General features: G+C 43.9%; 1 protein-coding gene across 9 annotated transcripts in view; it reads left to right on the top strand.

Annotated features, from left to right (window-relative positions):
* SOX5 (SRY-box transcription factor 5) overlaps positions 1–23,077 on the top strand; it is a 640,060-nt gene that overhangs the window by 370,450 nt on the left and 246,533 nt on the right. For all 9 annotated transcript variants that reach the window (XM_032221314.1, XM_032221307.1, XM_032221310.1 and 6 more), the window contains one exon: positions 3,852–3,938. In XM_032221314.1, coding sequence (XP_032077205.1) covers positions 3,852–3,938 — 87 coding nt within the window. The remainder of the gene's footprint in view (positions 1–3,851; positions 3,939–23,077) is intronic.

Raw genomic sequence — 23,077 nt, 5'->3', positions numbered from 1 at the left:
ACGCAGTGCAGTGGGGGGGGGGGGTTTCAATTTTTTTAGAACCGCTTCTGTAGGTGTGGCCTGCTTTGTGGGAGTGGCGTGCTGGCCATGTGACCAGGTGGGAGTGGCTTGCCGGCCATGAGACTGGGGGGGCGTGGCCAACTTGTTAAATGTGGTGGAACTCACTTAATAAAGCTCTTGCTTAGCAACCAAAATGTTGGCTCAGAAACTGTGGCATTTGAAGCACACAAGTCTTAAAGCTATCAAGTTACAAGACCCTTGCACCCCTAACCCTTTAGAAAAAAAACCCCAGGGGTGTTCAAACATGACAGCTTTAAGACTTGTGGACTTCAACTCCCAGAATTCCTCCTCTCGCTCTTCATCTTGATGATGTGCGGACGGGAGGGGGGAGGCAGCTGGAACCGGTTCTAAATGGCACTGTAGATTTATGGAACCTCTTCTATAGAAGAGATTAGAACTGGCAGGAACCCACCTCTGATGCAGTGGCTCTGTGGGTCAGAAGTTCAAATCCCTAGTGCCGTGATCAGAGTGAGCTTCCGTTACTTGTCCCAGCTTCTGCCAACCTAGCAGTTTGAAAGCATGTAAAAATGCAAGTAGAAAAATAAGGACCACCTTTGGTGGGAAAGTAACAGTGTTCCGTGCACCTTTGGCATTTAGTTATGCTGGCCATATGACCATGGAGATGTCTTCGGACAGCGCTGGCTCTTTGGCTTTGAAATGGAGATGAGTACCGCCTCCTAGGGTCAGGAACAACTAGCACATATGTGCCAGGGGAACCTTTACCTTTTAAGCAATGTACACATTGAGTTGCTTACTATCTCTAGTTGACTTGATCCAACACTGAGAATCTAATCTTGCAGACTTTGTTTTAAGGAATTGTGGGATTCTTCTTTTGTTTTTTAGAGAGTGTATAAATGAAATTAGTTTCCTAAATCGAATTCCCCATCCCCCATATTAATGGCTATTAGGTTAATCTCTGGAACGAATTCATGAACAATAAATTCCTCAATCGATCCCTGCCTCTTAGTCAGATACTTACATTTATTTATTTAATAAATTTTTACGGCTGCCCAGCTAAAGCATGGGTGACTCCAGATGGCTTTCTGTCAAGCACTGGGGAAATCAAGAGAGTCAGGCAGTCCAAATGAGTATAAAGATTGATTGCAGCCTTCATCTCTGTACAAGAATCTGAACTAGTAACATTCAAAGCAATTTGGCGGTAAATAAAGAATTCATGGTGGGCTGGATTTAGATCTTTTTCAGGCATACAGGGATTCGTGACTTATGACATGTTTGACTCCTCTCTCAGACTCAGCTTAGTCATCTCCTACACTTACAACATTTAAAAATCCTCCACATAAATACCTGTTCTGACCCCCCTCTTCCTACACCAAAGCACGCCAAGACAAAGATACTTCAAGGATTTATTAACACACAGACTAGACCTTGGCAGCAATCCAGCACAGACTAACCTTGGCAGCAATCCAGCCTGGCAAGCTAGCCACGATAGCTTCTCCAGCTCTAGTAAATACGTTGATTCCTGCGACGAGCGTGTGGAAAGTCATTCCTTTTATAGTCTTGAGAGGAGCCTAATTACCACCAGCTGAGTTCAATTATCTCCTGTAACTGCGTAACTGTTCTTTACGCCTATTAGCTCTCCATTGCCGGGCATCCAGGACCAACTCCCTTGTCTCCTCCCCACTGCTCCAAGGCTCAGGCGCCTCCTGGTGGCCAACCAGCCTCTCTGTGCCCTGCTCGGAGTCAGAACCCTGTCCAGGGTCCTCCACATCCTCCAGAACCGACTCATAGGGCCCCTCACTATCAGAGTCTGGTGGCAGCTCCAACGGCTCCTGCTGGGCCACAACAAATACCTATAAATAACCCCACCCCGTTCCCCTATGGTAGCAACAACACAATCAAATCAGCCACTTGATTGGCTCTCTCTCCATTTGTGTGGTACCCAGGCCCGCTGACAAAACCAAATTTTTAGGCCTTTCAGAAAAGCAACAGGGTGTTGGCCAACCGTACCTCAGGGGGAATGAAGTTCCATAGAGAAGGGGCCACTACCGAAATGGACCTTTTTGGGGGGGCCACCAGATGTAGATCCCTAATTGATGTGACTGTAAGATACCCTGCCTTCCCGTCCTGGTGGGATGGATATTTCCAGGTTGAAAGACTAAAGATAAACCAGGAAAGGTTACCGTATTTTTCAGAGTATAAAACACACCTTTTTCCCCTCAAAAAAGAGGGTGAAAATCTGGGTGCGCCTTATACACTGAATACAGCATTTTTTGGCCTCTCAAACCCACACCCCTTTTGCAAAAATGGCCATGCATAGCCTTTAGGAGGCTTGTAGAGTGCTCCTGGGGGCTGGGGGGGACAAAAATGAGCAAAAAAAACCCATCAGTGAACCAAACTACACATTACACAGAGTTGGCAGAACAGATGTGCAGAATAGATGTGGGCTTCTGCTTCTCTGACTCTGAAAACACTGGTGAGCATCACTTGATTTCAACTCTGTCCAAAAGCTACATATAAACCTGAATCAATGATATATTAGGTCTAATTTCTAGTTAAGACAGATCATTTTGTACATTTCATTTAGTGGTTGTTCAAAGATGGAGGTGGATTGCTATTTTTTTTACTACTGGTGTGGGTGCTCCATCCCTGGAACTAATTGGAGGTTCTTGAGAATAGACTGGACAATCATTTGATTGGGATGGTATAAGGACTCCTGCCTTGAGCAGGGGGTTAGACAAAAATAGGGGTCTCCAACCTTGGCAACTTTAAGACTTGTGGACTTCAACTCCGAGAGTTCCTCAGCCAGAGGAGTTGAAGTCCACAAGTCTTAAAGTCACCAAAGCTGGGGACCCCTGGACGAGAAGACCTCTGAAGTCCTTTCGAGCCCTGTGAATCTATGATTCTGGATGGACTTCATTTAGTAGGACTTGGTCTCTTGTTTGCAACTCTTTAAAGCAGCTGTATCACTTCCTAGATTACCCTGGATGCAAAAGGCAGCGTTTGTCTCCTCATCCGCAGCTCTTTAAAGCAGCCATGTCTTTTCCTGCCTTTGACTGGGAATAGAACCTGGGAACAGCTTTAGAGTTGCAAACAAAGCCAGATTTTCACCTTCACACATTCTGAAACTCCCTTTTCAAATACAATTCAAAGCACTGCCCAGCCTGCGTTTGCTATTCCGAGCTCTTTTTGGATTATTATTACAACTGCTACACTTTGTTTGCGGTGAGTGTTTTACAAGGAGAGGGGTTTGGGCTTTGGGGAGGGAGGGGGAATCTTGCCACAGCATGCTTACCACCACACTATGTTTAAACACATTGTAAAGTGGATGTAATTGTAAACACACCGAGGGATATAATTACATGTAGCAGATTTAGTCGCTAATTCTTTGCCTTGTTTTCCCCCCCCTCTCCTCACCCCCACCCCCCCGCCCTGTGCATTTTATCAACATAATTATATTTTTTTAACTGCAGGCTAACACCCTGAAATTGACAAGCATCCATTATGAGCAGAAACCTGTTCTCTAAATTGAAAAACAATACGCACCAGGTTTCTGTGTGGCCCATTGTCATAGGGAAAGAGCTTTGTTCAGAAAGAGGAAAAGCTAATGATTTTGAAACAGCAGGTGACAAAACGCATTCTGGTTTTTTTTTTCCTTCAAACCATGCTTTCCCCTCTTATCAGCATGTTGATGAAGTCATTATGAACTGGGGTCCGTGATGGGATCGCACTTATTTTTTAGCGGATAGACTTTTAATGAGTTCTATTGTGCTATCAGTCAGGTTGATTCTATTTTTTTCTCTCTCTCTCTTTCTCTGTTTCTCTTCATTCAGAAACCCCCAGTATTGAAAAACTACTATCAAAAGATTGGAAAGACAAGCTCCTTGCCATGGGATCAGGCAACTTTGGAGAAATAAAAGGTAAAGGTTATTTCTATTCACGAAAGAACAGAAGGCAAAAAAAAAAAGGAAGAAAGAAATTAGAGTGCAGGTAGTTTTCAATTTACAACCATGCGTTTAGGAGGCCAATCGGAATTGCAACAGCACTGAAAAAACTGACTTACAGCCGGTTTTTATACTTACAACTTATATCCCAATAGTCGCGTGATGAAAATTCAGGCGCTTGGCTACTGGCATGTATTTATGACATTGCAATGTCCCAGGGCCATGTAATCGCCATTTGCAATTTTCCCAGATGGCAAAATCAATGCAGGAAGCCAGATTCACCTATTGACTGCATTATTCACTTAACAATCGCAGTGTTTTGCTTAACAACGGTGGCAAAAGGGTTGTAAGACGGAGAAAACTCACTGAAAAACTGCCTTGGTGAACAATGGGAATTGCGGGCTCAAGTGCTGCTCTAAGTCAAGGACTGGCTGTAGATATGATGAGTTGCATTGTCCATGCGTTTTTCACTTCATTTTGTTCTCCTTCATCTGAGATTAGGACAGACATCAGGACATGGTAAAAATTGGCCTTATCATCCTGTTAAAGCTGAAACTCTTTGATTTGTTGCGGCTCGCCAGGTGGCAGATTCAGACAGTGAGGAGGTTGGGGAGGAACCTGGGCCAGTCCTGGAGTCTGGGGAAGGCTCTGATGAGGGCTCTGTATCAGAGGCAAAGAGGGGGCCAGAGCCATATGCCAATTGTCAGCTGCCTTCAGAGTCAGACATCAGTGAGGCAGACGAACAGCTGAAGCCTGTTCCCAGTGTGCACATGCGCAGAGTTGCGAGACGAATGGAACAGCGAAAGATCAGGGGTCGACTTGGGAGTAAGGCCACAGGCGGACAATGAATGGCCCCTCCCAGAGGAAATAAAAGAGGAGCGAAAGGGGAGGGGAGTTTGCTGGAGACAATTAGTTCCATTCATTAGGGTGAAGATCTTTTCCTGACTTCTTGGCAAGTAATTGCTGCTACAGCCTGGCGTTTGGAAGATATCGGCCTGGCAACTCTCCAAGGTCTGTGATTGTGAAATCTTATGAACCACTATTGGCTGGGACTTTGCTGGAGAGGAATTCCCTTTAACCTAAATAAAAGAGGCTTTATGGGGACAAGTAGTCTGCTTCATGATCTTGGGAAGCCTAGGTCAGAACAGTATCTTTGTCACGACAGCTGTATAAATATGATAAATAAACAAATATAGACCAATTTCTCCCTCTCTCTGCTGACTGGCATGTTACTTAGATCATGGGGGCTTTGTTTCAAAATCTGATCCCAATATTGAAAATTGAGACCCAGGACATTTATTTGGTCAAGAGCTCAAGGCACTTTCCTGCTCTTCAAAATTATCTTCTCCTTCCCTTTGGAAGAAGACTTGGCCAAGGAGACAACACATAAGTCATAGTGGATGAAATTTTATACACACTCATATATATACGTATTGTACTTAAATCAAACTTTTTACTAAAAAGTTTCCGATCGATTGCTACTTTAAAATCATGTGCCAGTGGAACATTGGGATAAAATTTGTGGGCAACCAGTGAAACTAAATATAAATATTGATAAGATTAAAGACAGCAGTTGCCCTTTTAGGCATTTGCCAAAGTTCATGTCCTAACAGAAGGCCAACTTACAACCCTCAAGATCCCCGTTATTTGTTGTTTTTACCCTGTTTAGGTTTCTTTTAAGCAAAGGAGTATTAATGGCAGCAGCCTCCTCTTTTGCATCCTGCTTTGCTGCTGTAATTATTATAAATCACTCTTAAGTAATTGGCATAGCTGGTCTAATGTAGGGAAAAAGCTGTGGGAAGTGGACTAGAAAATATCTGATGAGTAGCCTCTTACAGATAAAACAGTCATTTGTTTGTAGCCTGGTTTTCTTAATTTGCTGGCTGAAGGCTGAATCAAAGAGGTAGTCAAGAAGAGGAAATCGAGAGTCCATCTTAGTGTCCTGCAACAAAGATTTGGTTTCCCAAGGGAGATTTATGAGACAGTGGAGAAGAATCTCAGTTGCAAACAAGGATGCCGGGAGGTCAAAGGGCAATTATTACTCAGAGTATCTCTCCCAGGCAATGCCTAAAATTCCTCTCCTGGCAAAATGCTAGTGGTGTCAATCCCTAAATTCAGCTACTCGGTATATTTTTACTCTGTTGGTTCCACTCTTTTGGATCTGAAGAAAAAGCAGATTCCAGCAAATCATCATCTCTAAGGTTTTGAAACGGGGATGAGCACCGCCCCCTAGAGTTGGGAACGACTAACACGTATGTGCGATGGGAACCTTTCTTTACCTTTTATCTTTATAGGGAGTCCATGATGTACAACTGCAATTGAGCCTGACATTGTTAAGGGAGTGTCACTCTTATTTTACAATCGTTCTTGCCACCGTTGTTAAGTGAATCGCTGCAGTTGTCAAGCTAGTCACACGTTGATAAGTGAATCTGGCTTTCCCATTGAGTCTGCTTGTCAGGAGGTCTCCAAAGGGATCACAGGACCTTGGGACACGGCAACCATCATAAATACATGCCAGTTGCCAAACGACTGAATTCTGGTTATGCGACCATGGGGATGCTACAACAGTCGTAAGGGTGAAAAATGATCAGAAGTCCCTTTTTTTAGTCCCGTTGTAACTTCAAACGGTCACTAAATTGTAAGTCGACAAGGTAAGTTGTACCCAAAAGTGCTCCTTGGTTAGAACACTGCTATACATTTATTTGGTTTGCATTTTATGGTAATCCTACTTCATTTGCCCTTCCCAAGTCATGCCTTGCATTAGGAAAAAGAAGACCTTGTAAAAATAAAAGGAAGGAAAGAACACAAAAGAAAGATTCCCCATGCTTGTTTTTTTTTGAGTTGATTCAGCATTCACATAATTTCTTAGATAAAGTAAAGGTAAAGGATCCCCTCACACATATATGCTAGTCGTTCCCGACTCTAGGGGGAGGTGCTCATCTCCGTTTCAAAGCCGAAGAGCCAGCACTGTCCGAAGACGTCTCCGTGGTCATGTGGCCGGCATGACTAAACCCCAAAGGCGCATGGAACGCTGTTACCTTCCCACCAAAGGTGGTTCCTATTTTTCTACTTGAATTTTTACGTGCTTTCTAACTGCTAGGTTGGCAGAAACTGGGGCAAGTCGCGGGAGCTCACTCTGTTACTTGCACCTTAATAAACTTTGCACATTAATAGAAATGTTTATGACTGCAGTGGCGCAGTGGTTAGAATGCAGTACTGCAGGCTACTTCTGCTGACTGCCAGCTGACTGCAATTTGGCGGTTTAAATCTCACCAGGCTGAAGGTTGACTCAGCCTTCCATCCTTCCGAGGTGGGTGAAATGAGGACCAAGATTGTTGGGAGATACAGTGCTTTACAGCTCTCTCTAAGCGGTTTACCACTTAGAGAGGGCTATAAAGCACTGTGAAGTGGTACATAAACGTATTATCAAACAAAACACGTATTACAAAAAAATAACAACACCATGTTGTAGTTTATGTGGTCTCCATGCTAAACATCAGGCAGGCCAATCCTATCCCAATCCTAAATGCACAAGACAGCCAATTTCATTGCTTGTGAAAATAAAAAACATAATATCTATGGTGAAATATCTATCAGAATCCTCTTCTTCCAATACCAGCATAGAAATCTCTGCGTCAGGAAGCTGAACCGAAAAATCACTGTAAACATCATCTGTGCTGAATTTTCACAAATCCTTGAAGTGAGAATCCTTAATCAAGAACATATTCCAAGTGTATTAGAGAAGCCCTGGAATTTCAAATATACAAGGCATCAAAACTCACTTGATATGTTGTATATTTCCCTGTCAATATATGTACACATTTGGGATGAATTCAAGGCCTTGTTTTCTTCAGAAGAGCAAAGTCAATGAAGCTAGCTCTGGTTTATGATGTGTCACTAATAATGGGCATTTAAGCGCATTATGCTGCTCGGGGATTGTGTCTCCTTTGTCAAATGGTGCATGGCCAGCATTTTTTTTGGTGAAAATTATTGTAAACATGGAAGAAATGCTACCTGTTTTTAGCAAGCAGCATAAATCCATTAGATTCTAGGGAAGTCTAGGGGAGACATGATAGCAGTCTTCCACTATCTCAGGGGCTGCCACAAAGAAGAGGGAGTCAAGCTATTTTCCAAGGCACCTGAGGGTAGAACAAGAAGCAATGGGTGGAAACTAATCAAGGAGAGAAGCAATGTAGAACTGAGGAGAAATTTATTGACAGTTAGAACAATTCATCAGTGGAACAGCTTTCCTCCAGAAGTTGTGAATGCCCCAACACTGGAAGTTTTAAAGATGTTGGATAACCATTTGTCTGAAGTGGTGTAGGGTTTCCTGCCTAAGCAGGGGGTTGGACTAGAAGACCTCCGAGGTCCCGTCCAACTCTGTTATTCTATTCTGTTCTAGATTCTAGTTTTCAGAGGTGATCCTGAAGTTTTGACGTCAAAATTTTCCTTCTCTGGAGGTTCAAACTGGCTTGGTCATTTTGAAATACAGATGGTCCTTGTCTTACAATCACAATTAAGTTCAAAATTCCCATTGCTAACTGAGGCATTTGTTAAGCGAGCTTTGCCCAGTTTATAACCTTTCTTGCCACACCTGTTAAGTGAATCATAGCAATAGCAATAGCAGTTAGACTTATATACCGCTTCATAGGGCTTTCAGCCCTCTCTAAGCGGTTTACAGAGTCAGCATATCGCCCCCAACAACAATCCGGGTCCTCATTTTACCCAACTCGGAAGGATGGAAGGCTGAGTCAACCCTGAGCCGGTGAGATTTGAACAGCCGAACTGCAGAACTGCAGTCAGCTGAAGTAGCCTGCAGTGCTGCATTTAACCACTGCGCCACCTCGGCTCTTGGCAGTTGTGAAGTTAGTAACATGGTTGTTAAGTGAACCTGGCTTCCCCATTGGCTTTGCTCGTCAGATGGTTGCAAAAAGTGGTCACAGAACACCGGAACAACTGCAATTGTCATAAATATGAGTCAGTTGCCAAGCATCTGAATTTTGATCACATGACCCTGGGGATGCTGCAGCCATTAGAAGTGTGAGAAACAGTCCTAAGTCACTTTTTTTGATGCCATAACTTTGAACCAGAGATGGGTTGCTGCCAGTTCGGCCCGGATTGGCCAAACCGGTAGTAGTGACAGTAGGAGGCTCGGTCCACCCACCTGATTTCCTGCGGATGCACAGAAGTGTTGCACGCACACATGTGCGAGTGCATGTGGAAGTACACCCAAGGAAATTGGCAACCCATCTCTGCTTTGAACAACCACTAAACGAAATGTACTAAATGTTTGTGCCTCAAGTAGAAATTAGGCCTAATATATCATTGATTCAGGTTTATATGTAGCTTTTGGACAGAGCTGAAATCAAGTGAGGCCCACCAGTGTTTTCAGAGTCAGAGAAACAGAAGCCCACATCTATTCTGCTAACTCTGTGTAATGTGTAGTTTGGTTCAGTGGTGGGATTCAAAAATCTTGACTACCGTTTCTGTAGGCGTGGCTTGGTGGGCGTAGCATGGCCTCATGGGTGTGACTTCGTCAGCGTGGCAGGGGAAGGTCACTGCAAAATCCCCATTCCCTCCCGATCAGCTGGGACTCGGGAGGCAGAGAATAGATGGGGGCGGGGCCACCCAGAGGTGGTATTTGCCGGTTCTCTGAACTACTCAAAATTTCCGCTACCGGTTCTCCAGAACTGGTCAGAACCTGCTGAATACCATCTCTGGTTTGGTTTTTGCCTTACCTTTTCATGTAAATGCTGGTTAGCAAGTAACTCTTAACCATCAATCTCATCCAATTGTGATCAGCTTTGTCTTGGACAAAATTCAAAATTTCCCTAACTCCAGATTTAAAAGAACTCAAGGCAGGCAGAAATTCTGGTTTTAACATGCCTAAACACCGTCTATTAAATCCCTGTTTAGTTTAAAAAATCAATGTGCGCTTGGAAGGTGTGGCTCGAAGCATCAGCAATGGATATTTAAATCCAGCTGTCTCTCATATATGACACTATTTACTTTGCCCTACACTAAAGATGGGCCATATGGATTTTCTTCCAGGTTTTTTTTTTTTTTAAAAAATCCCACTTTTATAACTGCCAATAAGGGATTAAGAGAAATAATCTGTTCAGTGACACTATAGCTCATCGGTGCCTATGAATTAAAGACACATGTTACATAGATTGTATGTATGGATTAAAAAGGATAATCTGTTAGTTGACATGCAGAATCATGAGATAAAGAGTCTCTAGGCAGAATCTGTCTATGGGCTGGGATGGATAATTCAATTTAAGTAATACCAGACAAGTTGGAAGGCCAGGCAAGTGAGTATGATTGGGGGGTTAAGGTGAAGGGGGGGAAGGGGGGGGTCTTCAAATTTAGGAAGGGCAATCAATTACTTTAGGAGCCTGTCATCTGGAAGCTGGAATCAAAAGTCTGACAGGTTTGGCATGATCTGGTTTTGAAGGAGGAGAAGCAGAAATAAGGAGGCTAATCAGTGGGATAATGTTTTAAGTTTTAAACCTTTGGCTAATGCAGCTCAAATACTTTACAAGCAGCAACCCTTTTGAAGACGAGGAACTATTTAAGGTCTCTTGCAGTGAGATGGGTTCAGAACTCCTTCGATTGTCAGCCTTCTTCTTTTTATCCCCCCCCCTTTTTTTCCGTCGGGAAAGCAAAAATAGCAATAGCACTTAGACTTATATACCGCTTCATGGTGCTTTACAGCCCTCTCTAAGCTGTTTACAGAGTCAGCCTATTGTCCCTTCCTTCCTTCCTTCCTTCCTCCCTCCCTCCCTCCCTCCCTCCCTCCCTCCCTCCTTCCTTCCCTCCTTCCCTCCCTCCTTCCCACTTAGCACTTAGCACTTAGACTTATATACCACTTCACGGTTCTTTACAGCCCTCTCTAAGCAGTTTACAGAGCCAGCCTATTGCCCCTTCCATCCTTCCTTCCTTCCTCCCTCCCCTCCTTCCCTCCTTCCCTCCCTCCTTCCCACTTAGCACTTAGACTTATATACCGCTTCACGGTTCTTTACAGCCCTGTCTAAGCAGTTTACAGAGTCAGCCTATTGCCCCTTCCTTCCTTCCTTCCTCCCTCCCTTCCTCCCTCCCTCCCTCCTTCCCACTTAGCACTTAGACTTATATACCGCTTCACGGTGCTTTACAGCCCTCTCTAAGCGGTTTACAGAGTTCAGCATATTGTCCCCAACAATCTGGGTTCTCATTTTACCCACCTCGGAAGGATGGAAGGCTGAGTCAACCTTGAGCTGGTGAGCATCGAACTGCTGGCAGCCGGCAGTCAGCAGAAGTAGTCTGCAGTACTGCATTCTAACCACTGCGCCACCACAGCTCTTAGGGCAAAAATAAGGGGGCAGTTTTGCACAATGATGTCATGTGGTATGTGATGGCTGTCAGGAATTTACCTAGAGAACAGGTATTTATTTTGTCTGAACTGAATAAATTCATGAAGAACAGGCCTAATCAAAACTAGGTTTTTTTTCTGAATCGAGAACAACACGCTTCCAAGTTCCAGTTGCAGGGAACAATGATAGGACAGGTGTAGGTCTCCATTATTTTGCTTTTGCATCTTGTTGGCCTTTTGAGAAACACAATGCTGGATTAAAAGTTGTCTTAGCCTAATTCAACGAAGTTATTCTTAAGTCTTTACCAGGGCTGTCAAACTCCCGGCCCTGTTGTGGTCCGTCAGCGACCAGCCAAGCTGGCAGCAGAGTCGAACTGTAAGGAGGTTGGGGAGGAACATGGGCCAGTCCTGGAGGCTGGTGAAAGTTCGGACGACGGCTCTGCATCAGAGGCAGAGATGGAGCTGAGGCTGTCTGGCAGTGAGGCAGAGGAACAGCTGGAGCCTGTTCCCAGTGTGCGCAGGCACAAAGCTGCCAGAAGAAAAGAACAGCTCAGACATCAGGGTCGACTTGGGAGTAAAGCCACAGGTGATTGGCCCCTCCCATAGGAGATAAAAGAGGAGCGAAAGAGGAGTGGGCTTTTGCAGGAAACAATTTGTTCATTCGGTTGTTAGATTAGTTTCAGGAGTGTGAAGATCTGTCCGTGAATCTCAGAGACTCTGTGCCCAGTCTTTCCTTGCGCAGCACCTCATTTGGAAAATATTTACAGGGCAGCTTTCCAAGATAGATAAGGTCTGTAGTCATAAATATTCCTTTGAAAGACTGTTTTCTTTCAAATGAGAGGAATTCACATTCGTTTAATAAAAGGAGTTTAGTTGGAACCACGACTCTGCCTCCTGCTTTTTGGGGAAGCCTAGGTCACAACAGGCTCATGGGACGGATGCATCACACGCTGGCCACACCCACACCTGGTTCATCATAGGGGGGAAAGTCCCAATATGTCACCTGACACCACCGTGATGACGTGAGTTTCACAGCCCTGATCTTTGCCATCTAAACGGACGGCATCCTTATGGATACCAGTAAATTAAATTGCAGCGTGTCTACATTCTTCAGTGTGTCTTCATGATTGTTGTGTTAGATCCTGCAATATTAATTTCAGTAGCTGGCCAATTAATTTAACCTGTTTCAAACCACAAATGCTTGAAAGAATGTTGATGTGTCGTTTGCAGAATTATTTAGGCAGATTTGATTGGCAGGAGAAAGACTTTTTGGATCTGGTTTTCCTTTTTTATTGACTGAGACTTGGCTGTTCCTTACCTTTTTTCATCCTTCCCTAACTCTCCCTTGTGTGACCTTTAACATAATTCATGTTGGGCTCTGTGTCCAGCCCAGTGGTGGGTTTCAAATTTTTTTAGAACCTCTTCTGTAGGTGTGGCCTGCTTTGTGGGAGTGGCTTGCTGGCCATGTGACTTGGTGGGAGTGGCTTGCCAGCCATGTGACTGGGTGGGCATGGCCAACTTGTAAAATGTGGTGGAACTCACTTAACAACGCTCTTGCTTAAGAACCAAAATGTTGGCTCAGAAACTCTGGCATTCGAAGCACGCAAGTCTTAAAGCTGTCAAGTTACAAGACCCTTGCACCCCTAACCCTCTAGAAAAAAACCCCCAGGGATGTTCAAACTTGACAGCTTTAAGACTTGTGGACTTCAACTCCCAGAATTTCTCCTCTCGCTCTTCATCTTGATGATGTGCGGACGGGCGGTGGGAGGGAGCTGGAACCGGTTCTAAACGGCACTGTAGATTTGTGGAATCTCTTCTATAGAAGAGGTTAGAACTGGCAGGAACCCACCCCTGGTCCAGCCTATCTGTAATTTTTCAGCTATTTCAATCCCCGGCCTTTCATTCATTCATCCATTCATACCTTCAACAATCGTAAAACAAACAAAGGAAAAAATATTTCTTTTTTTTCCCTCTCTCTCTCTGCTACTTGTCTGCCTATGTCTCATCTTGTTCTGGGTGAGTCATCTTCACTGCATGAATAGGTCTGATACCATGCACAATAACTGGAATATTGTGTGTACTACCGATTATATCCTTAGTATATTATTTACATCAGTGGGTTCTCTACTCTTGCTCCTTTTTACAAATGATGGGAGACATATTGCCAACTGCCCGGGAATACTTAAATCCCAGCCACAGCGCTTCCAGAGAGGGTGAATTCAACTCCACTCAGTCATTTGTCTGAATGCGTAGAGAACTGAGACGAGACAAAATGGTTCCTGCTTCTAACTTCTATTCATTCATGAGATAAGTCATTTAGGGACCAGAATTGGGACTGGCAACTCAACCATTAACCCATGGACTACGGGGTTTTCAGGGTAATGACGATTTAATAGATGACCAGCTGCTATAAAGCTGTAAACCGAAATGATGACACAAGGATGAGTCAGCAGGGTTACTGCCACTTTAAGAAGCTGTATATATAAGGGAGGCCATGTATGGGCATCTCTCTCTCTCCTCGTGTATCTCTCTCCTCGTGTTCTAACTCCATTGTGGTTCCCCGTGTAGAGTTGAAGATTGCTTGCTTGCTTGGTATTTGCCTAACACGTGTATTTGGGTATGTATATATAAGTCGTGTATATAAACCACTGTTTGAAAGACAAAACTTGTGTGTACTGTATTTTGCTCCTGGGTTGTCTTAAAATAGTAGTCATGCTGTGCACACTCTTGACAGGTTATGGGCCCAGACCAAGAGAAGGCTTAGATCTGGCCCGTGGGGCCACCCTGGAAACAGCGCAACTCCCTCCTGAGCTCCGTTTTCACTGGCAGAAGGTTGCAGGAGGCCATCGCAGCTGAAAACGAAGTTCGGGGGCCCGTTTTGAATCCCCAGCGTAACAGAGTGAGCTCCTGTTACTTGTCCTAGTTTCTGCCAACCCAGCAGTTCAAAAGCATGTAAAAATGCAAGTCGAAAAATAGGGACCACCTTTGGTGGGAAGGTAACAACTCTCCGTGCGCCTTCGGCATTTCGTCATGCCGGCCACATGACCACAGAAACTTCTTCTGACAGCGCTGGCTCTGCGGCTTTGAAATGGAGAGGAGCACTGCCCTCTAGAGTCGGGAATGACTAGCACATATGTGCGAGGGAAACCTTTACCTTTACCTTAGGGAAAGTAAGTAAATACTACCCCTGATCTTGCCACCAGGAAATCTCAAATGTTGATTTAGAATCTGGTTTGAATGGATGTGCTCCTAAAACTCTGAGCAGCTGATTGACTCCGGATTTCGGGCAAGTGCGAGACCAGCCAAAACTTTGAAGATCCAGTGACTTCCGCATTTGCCTGAGCTGAGGGTGCAGGGTCTCTGAAGCTAAATAGGTCTGTGGACTAGAGAAATCCTTCAAAAAGAGAGCTACAGTAGTCCCACACAATAGGGAGAGGGAACATGCCCTTTCATTTAGCAGGAGACAATTAAGGTAGTGTTTAACTCTCTTGCTGAAATTAGCACGGGGTAATAAGGCTCTGTTTGGTTTGGATGCCATCCCTCCTTATTAAATCTGGCAAAATTACAGCGGGAACAAAAGCCGCCGGTAATGTTGTATCATTCAGCCCATCACCAAAATAGGGGAAGGTGATTTTGAGCTATTCCCTACAACCTGCAGTTACCGGTGCCAGATTTTTGCCCCATGCTGAGGAGATCTTTCTTCCCCTGTCTCTCTCTTTCTCTCTCCCCCATAATATCCTCTTTCGAATTTGGCACGCGTTCTTTTCAGGAGAGGGGTGGAAATCGATCCGATGCCATTCTCGCTGAAATGGGAAATTATCTCGCGTCTTTCTTAGGCCTCGTTTTTGTGCGGCTTCCCTTTATTTCATCCTACCGTCTGTTGTTTCAGCCCTTTCTATACCGTCGCTCCCGCTGTGCATCTCCAGACAGTGTGCGATATTAAAATGCATGTTAATATCCCTTGAAGGAAAACTTAACAAACACATTTAAAAAGTCAACGCACAGTAAAGTATCAGAACATTAAAAATATATCTCTGTCCATACGTTAGTGGTGTTGGAGTGGACCCCTCCTGAGTGATCGCAAGGGGAGTTGAGTGAAAGTGTTTTTAGCACTGATCATTGCTAAAAGTGCATTTGCATTTACATTGAAATGCATTTTGCGCGTGCTTTAAACTAGAAGAAGGCTATTCCAGAGAGCAGGGGTCATAAATAGCAGAGATGTATCCAGGAGAAGTCATTTTGTCAGGGATCCTGCTCTGGGTACCTCAAGAGGTTATAAATATCTTTTATGAGGGGGTCCTTGGTGCTCTCTGAGTTTAGTTGTGTTCTTGCAGACATTTCATTTCCCAAAGTCACTAGCACAGATGATGTGACTTAGACAGGTAATGAAACGTCTGCAAGAGAACAACCAAGCTCAGAGAGCACCAAGGACCCCGCATTTCAACCTTGAGTTACGAATATCCTCCTTTATTGATATCTTTTTTTTTTATTTGAGATTTTGTTTTGAAGGTAGTGAGCTTCCCATAGAGAGTTGGGTGGCATATAAATTTGATGATGACGCTCAGGATGATGGTATCCTAAAATCAAGCTTAACTCTTAGTGATTACAGTTTTCTTAGCAGCATTATAGAAAAAGCTTGTTGGTATCTTTTCTTTGTTAATTTATAATCCCTGCGTGTCCAATCACACTTGGCCAATAAAGAATTCTATTCTATTCATCCCCTATTCTATTATATTCTATTCATTCCATATTCTATTCTATTCCATTCTATTCCATTCTATTCTATCTATATCTCTATCTCTATCTCTATCTCTATCTCTATCTCTATATCTATATCTATATCTATATCTATATCTATATCTATATCTATATCTATATCTATATCTATATCTATATCTATATCTATATCATAGCAATAGCAATAGCAGTAGACTTATATACCGCTTCATAGGCCTTCAGGCCTCTCTAAGCGGTTTACAGAGAGTCAGCATATTGCCCCCAACAATCTGGGTCCTCATTTTACCCACCTCGGAAGGATGGAAGGCTGAGTCAACCCTGAGCCGGTGAGATTTGAACCGCTGACCTGCTGATCTAGCAGTAGCCTGCAGTGCTGCATTTAACCACTGCGCCACCTTGGCTCATCTCTATCTCTATCTCTATCTCTATCTCTATATCATCTATATCATCTATATCATCTCTATCTCTATATCTCTATCATCTCTAACTCTATCTCTATCTCTCTATATCTATCACTATCTCTCTAAATAAATAAATAAATAAATAAATAAATAAATAAATAAATAAATAAATAAATAAATAAATAAATAAATAAAAATCTAACAAACAGCCCAGGAGTTCTCAATCAGTCTCCCATCCAAATACTAACCAAGGCTCATCCTGCTTAGCTTGGAGATCAGCCAAAAGTGGCCAGTTGTTGCCACCTGCTTAACACTTTTAACATGCCCTGGTAGATAACCAGCAGCTAGCATTGCTCTGTGGGGATGGCGGGGCACACCATATGGCACAGAGGCATTTACAGGGCAGAGGAAGAAGGTAGGGGAGATAGTAAAATATAAAACCAAACCTTATGATTTACATATTGGAATCCGATGTTGAGGCACAACATCAATGAAGAGCCAGGATTTGCATCCCGATGTGGGTGTTGCAGACATGATGTCATTTTTTTTTCCAGTACCATGATTTGTGTTATCCTATCTAGGTAGCCTAGCTTTAAGCTATCCTTTGGCAGATGTAACTGATCACTCACAAAATGACAGAGTTGGAAGGAACCTTATAGAACAGTGATGGCCAACTTATGTCATGGGTGCCAGAGGTGACATGGAGAGCCCCTCTGTGGGCAGGCATGCTGTTGCCAACTGCTCTTCTGGTTTAAAAACCAGGCCATTTTAGCGCTGGTTTTTGGCCTTTTTCGGGCTGTTTTCAGACTGAAAAACAGCCTGAAAATCGCCCCCAAACTGGCTTGAAAATGGCCTGAAAACTGCCCCAAAACAACCTGAAAACACACCCACATGCAAGCACGTACTCATCACTGAAAAGGTTCACCATCATTGTTATAGGTCATCTAGTCCAACCCCCCCCCTGCACTCAAGCAGGAGACCCTCCGCCATTTCTAACAGATGGCAGCCCAGTCTCTTCTTGAAAGCCTCCAGTGATGAAGCTTCCAAAGGCAACTTCTGTTCCATTGGTGGATTGTTCTCACTGTCAGAATGTTCCTTCTTATTTCTAGGTTGAATCTCTCCTTGATCAGTTTCCATCCATTGTTCTTTGTCTGGCCTTTGGGTGCTTCGGAAAATAGCTTGACACACACACCCCTCCTCTCTGTGGCAGCCCCCGAGATATTGGAACACTGCTATCATGTTTCCCCTGGTCCTTCTCTTCTCTAGACTAGCCATGCCCAGTTCCTGTAACCGTTCATCGTATGTTCTAGCCTCCAGTCCCCTAATCATCCTGGTTGCTCTCCTCTGCACTTTTTCTAGAGTCTCAACCAAAGGTGGCTTACTCCCCGTTTGGTGCAGATTGGGCAAACCGTAGTAGCGGCAGCGGGAGGCTCCGCCCACCTGCCCAGACGCTTCTGCGCATGCACAGAAGCATTGCATGCAAGCGCACCCGAATCGGTAGTAAAAAAAAAATGGGCAACCCACCACTGGTCTCAACACCTTTTTTATAATGTGGTGAACAAAACTGTTTATAGGCGAGGCAAAAAAGGAGATGGAGGTATAGACTTAGGAATGAAAGTAGCCTCCAGAGAAGATGTGCAGCCAAGTATGGAAGTCTGTGACCCAACAAAAGCGCGAACGTCATCAGCGTGCCGACAAAACCACGGGGCTAAAACCGCTATTTCAAAAGCGCGCCGACAACAGCGCGCCGACAACAGCGCACCGACAGAAGCTCGATTTAAGGTAAGGTTTAGGGTTAGGGTTAGGGTTAGGGTTAGGTTTAGGGTTAGGTTTAGGGTTAGGGTTAGGTTTAGGGTTAGATTTAGGATTACGTTACAGTGCGCTTCTGTCGGAGCGCTTTTGTCGGCGCACTTTAGGGCTAATTCGTCGCTCATTCGTCGCGCGGTTTTGTCGGCGCGGTTTTGTCACTGCGCTTTAGTCAGGCGCGCTTTTGTTGTTCGCACATTTGTGGTGGAACCATGGAAGTCTACCTTCTTCAGGGATGAGTTTTGCAAAGTACATTTCCACTCTCAGCTAAGGCAACCCAACAAACAAGCACATATTTTTGCTTGAAGAGAAAATTCCACCACCGAAGGAATCCTAAATATGTTTAGGATGTGTCCTTCGGTTTTCCACACAGGCAGATGGAAGGAGCAGAACATTTTCAATCCCCCCCCCCACACTGTAAACCTAGCAACTGTCTTCACTTGCAAAATAGTTGGTTTTTTTTTAAAAAAAAATGCTGAAATAACAAAGTCTAAATGCAAAATAACATTGTTGAAATCTAGCCATGGGGGGTTCAATGAGCCCTGAATACAGTATATAAATATAGATGTATTTCGTTGTTTTATTCTTAGCATCCGTTTTTTTTTTCCCTTTCGTGGTTTTCCTATAATGTATTTCTATAATGTGCAGCTCTATCAGCACCATCATAGTCCCTTTTCAGTTGCTTTACCTTCTGCTGCTTGTGGACCCATCGGTCATCATTTAATCATGTCCGTGAACTTTGGTCTTCTCTGGTCTATCTAGAATTTACTTACTTATTTATTATTTATTTATTAAATCTATATGCTGCCCATCTCACTATCGAGTGACTCTGGGCAGCTTACAAAATCAGTTACAACCACGGGAGCTGGCAACTATTCGTAGGTGGTGAGATCAACTTTGTCTGTCTACTTGTTGTCCAACTGTTTTACCTGTAAAATGATCTAGGTTCAACCCCTTGTATTTCTAGTTAAGGAATCCCAAGATGTTCTGACCGAGGCTTCCCAAGAGCATGAAGCAAACTCCTTGTCCTGACAAAAAACCCTTTTATTAATTTCCTGTGAATTCTGCTCATTCACATCCAGCAAAGTCTTTGAAGGGAGGATTTGCAGTCACAGACCTTATCTGGCTTGGAGAGTTGCCAGGCTGAGATCTGCAAAACTTGGCAAGGAGTCTCAAAGAGTCACGAACCAATGAAGCGAACTAATGGTCTCCTGCAAACTCCACTCCCCTTTCGCTCCTCTTTTATTTCTTCTGGGAGGGTCCATTCATCGTCGCCCTGTGGCCTTACTCCAAGTCGACCCCTGTTCTTAGCTGTTCCCTTCGTCTGGCAACTCTGCTCATGCGCACACAGGGAACAGGCTCCAGCTGTTTGTCTGCCTCACTGATGTCTGACTCTGAAGGGAGCTGATAACTGGCATACGGCTCTGTCCCCCTCTGGGTGGATAGAATCCAATTTTGGGATGGGAAAAGGAGAAATGAAAGAAGGTAGGTTGGGCAGCTTTTCTAAATGATGGCTGTGATCAGATCTCTGAGCCAGGCGGACTTTGGAAAAGTTGTAGACCAGTGTGTGAGAGAGTGTATTTGTGAAAGTTGTAGTGACCGTACGATCACCGTCTGCGACCTTCTGACAAGCAAAGTCAAAGGGGAACCCAGATTCACTTAACAACCATGTTACTAACTTGACAGCTGCAGTCAATCACTTAACAACTGTCTTGCTTAGCAAGAGAAATTTTGGGTTCAGTTGAGGTCGCAATTTGAGGACTATCTGTACAGACATGCGATTTGATCCAACAAATCTCCCTACGTAGCTGAATTACTGCATTTGATGGCAAACATCAGATATGAACTGGAGGCTCAACTACCCCCCCCCCCACACACACACAAACACACACACATCGTGAAGATAAGAGGCTGCCATGTGAAGGAACCCACAGTTGAAAAACCAAGAGAATATTGCAAAGATAATGAGGACAGCTTAAAAGCTGAGGTTTAAAGGCAGAGTGTTCCTATCAATTAAAATAACTTGAGAGGTAGGTTTGGAGGTATTATATTTTCACTTATCAAAGCTGTCTTTCTCACAATCTTCAAGAGAATTATGAGAATGCAGCAAATCTCTATTTTCTTCTGGTGACATGATCAGGCCCCGGTATTTTGTACTGTGACAAGCTGGCAGTTGTGAAGTTCCCTGCATATTAAGCCCCACTGTTTCCTCTGGTGTTTTTTTTTTCTCCAGTTAAAATTGCTGTCTAATTTTAGTAATTCAAAGTGAGTAGTGTGGGTATATGTAAATGCAACTGTTTATACGTAATTATAATAGCAGTGATTTATTAGGTAGCTTGACTAAGGGGAAGAAAGAAAGAAAAAAGAAAGAGGGAGGGAGAGAGAGAGAAAGAAAAAGAAAGAAAGGGGTGGAGGGAAGGAGGAAGAAAGAAAGGAAAGAAAGAAAGAGAAAGAAAGAAAGAAAGAAAGAAAGAAAGAAAGAAAGAGGGGGAGGGAGGGAGGATGGGAAAGAGGGAAGGGAGGGAGGGGTCTGCGAAAATTTCATTTCATGTTTAAAAGGTGTGATGCTTTTTTTCACCCAGATGTTATTTGTATTTATTCCCCACTGGATTTTTCTTAAAAAGTGCTCATCTATTTTGCTTAGGCAATAGATTTGTTAGCAAGGAGTTTGACAGCTAGAGGAAACCTGAAGTAGGAATTTGTCAACCTTCCAGCTTGCAATGTTCAGTTCAGTCCCCTTTAAGCCCAGCCCAAACTATTATAAGTATTTGTTGTTTTGGTGTACCAACAAATTGAAAAGATCCATTGTGGTTCACAGAAGCCCAATAAAACATGCAACCAGTCAAAAACATCCAAGTAAACCTCATTACAATCAAAATTGTAGTTTTATTAAGGCTAAAAGGTAAAGCAATGGAACAAAGCATTTAAAACAGAAGGTAGAAAATCAGCAACCATTACATTCTTCAATGCAATGTATAGAAGAGTTCTTTCTTAAATAGGCTGTTCTGGAGGCTGATTCTGCAAATCAGCACAGTGATTGAGAAGCAGAGATTCTAGGCTATTTCTTCTGGACTCAAGAGGTCATGTAGAGCAGGGGTATCAAACTCAAGGTCCTGGGGGGGACAGATCTGGTCCACGGGGTACTTAGATATGGCCCGTGGGGCTGCCCTGATCTATTATGGCATCTATCTAGACGGTGGAATTCCAGGCACACAAACATATCTCAATTCTGACTTTAATACACTTCAAATTGACTTCTCATTGAAGTTTTTGTCAACTTAAGGTCTATCTAGACCACAGGTCAGCAACCTGCAGCTCTGGAGCCGCATGTGGCTCTTTCATCCCTCTGCTGCGGCTCCCTGTCGCCGATCGGCTCCACAATTGATAGGGTTTTCAGTTAGGACAGGTAGAGGAAAAAGGACGCATGAGGCCATCGCAGCCAAGAACGGAGCTCAGGAGCCCATTATCGCAGGCAGAACGCTCAGGCCACCACAGGCGCTCCCGACAGGAGTGGTGTTGAGCTGGCCACGCCCACCGTGGTCATGCCCACCCTGGCCCCCTGAGGTCAAACACAACCCTGATGCAGCCCTCAATGAAATCAAGTTTGACATCCCTGATGTAGAGCAATGAAATGACTCTCCAGGGTGGTAGGGAGGGAGATCAAAAGAAGAAGAAATATTTATCCTAGCCCTGGCCCTGGGCATAAATCAGCTGAAGGAAGATCTGGATGTCGAAAATGGGCCGCACGAAACCACCAGCATTCACATAAAAGGTGCCTTGAAGACATGCACATCCCAGCCTTCAAGTTCCCACTCTAATCTGTAGTCTGGATGTACATTTTACATTTGTAAGATATGGCCATCCAGCTGTGACGCTTTGCTATACTTAATGAGGAACAATGAATTGTTTGGTTAGACCAATTATCTCTTCCAGACTTCCTTTTCCTTTTGTGGGGCAGTTGGGGAAGATATGGTGAGGTCAATGCCCATAGCCCAGGGTTTCTTAACCTTGGAAACTTTCAAGTATATGAACTTCAACTTCTAGAATTCCCCAGCCAGCCACCATCACATATTCCGATGACTCTCTGGCATAAATTTACAGAGTCTGTTGGCAGTTGGTTTATTTAAGAGGAGTCTCTCCTAACTGAGATACATCTAGATATGCCAGAAAGAGTGTCAAACATTCTTAGTTGACATATCAATCATCTGTCTCTCTGTCTCTCTCCTCCCTCCTTCCCTTCCTTCCTCCCTCCCTCCCCCCTCTCTCATCTAGCTAGCTATCATCTAGCTTTCATCTATCTAGCTATCATCCAGCTATCTATCTGGCTATCATCTAGCTAGCTAGCTTTCATTTAGCTAACTAGCTATCATCTAGCTAGCTATCATCTATCTCTATCCATCCATCCATCCATCCATCCATCCATCCATCCATCCATCCATCCATCTATCATCTATAGATATCATCCAACTTTCATCTATCTAGCTCTCATCTGTCTGTCTGTCTGCCTGCCTGCCTGCCTGCCTGCCTGCCTGCCTACCTACCTACCTACCTACCTACCTACCTACCTACCTACCTACCTACCTACCTACCAACCTATCTAGCTATCTATATAGCTATCATCTATATAACTATCATCTAGCTAGCTAGCTATCATCTATAGCTATCATCTAGCTTTCATCTAGCTAGCTTTCATCTATCTATCCATCCATCCATCTATCCATCTATCATATATAGCTATCATCTAGCTTTCATCTATCTAGCTTCTATCTATCTATCTATCTATCTATCTATCTATCTATCTATCTATCTATCTATCCATC

The sequence above is a fragment of the Thamnophis elegans genome, chromosome 7 (assembly GCF_009769535.1).
Source record: "Thamnophis elegans isolate rThaEle1 chromosome 7, rThaEle1.pri, whole genome shotgun sequence".
Classification (NCBI taxonomy): Eukaryota; Metazoa; Chordata; class Lepidosauria; order Squamata; family Colubridae; genus Thamnophis; species Thamnophis elegans.
This window is presented reverse-complemented; position numbering and strand designations above follow the sequence as displayed.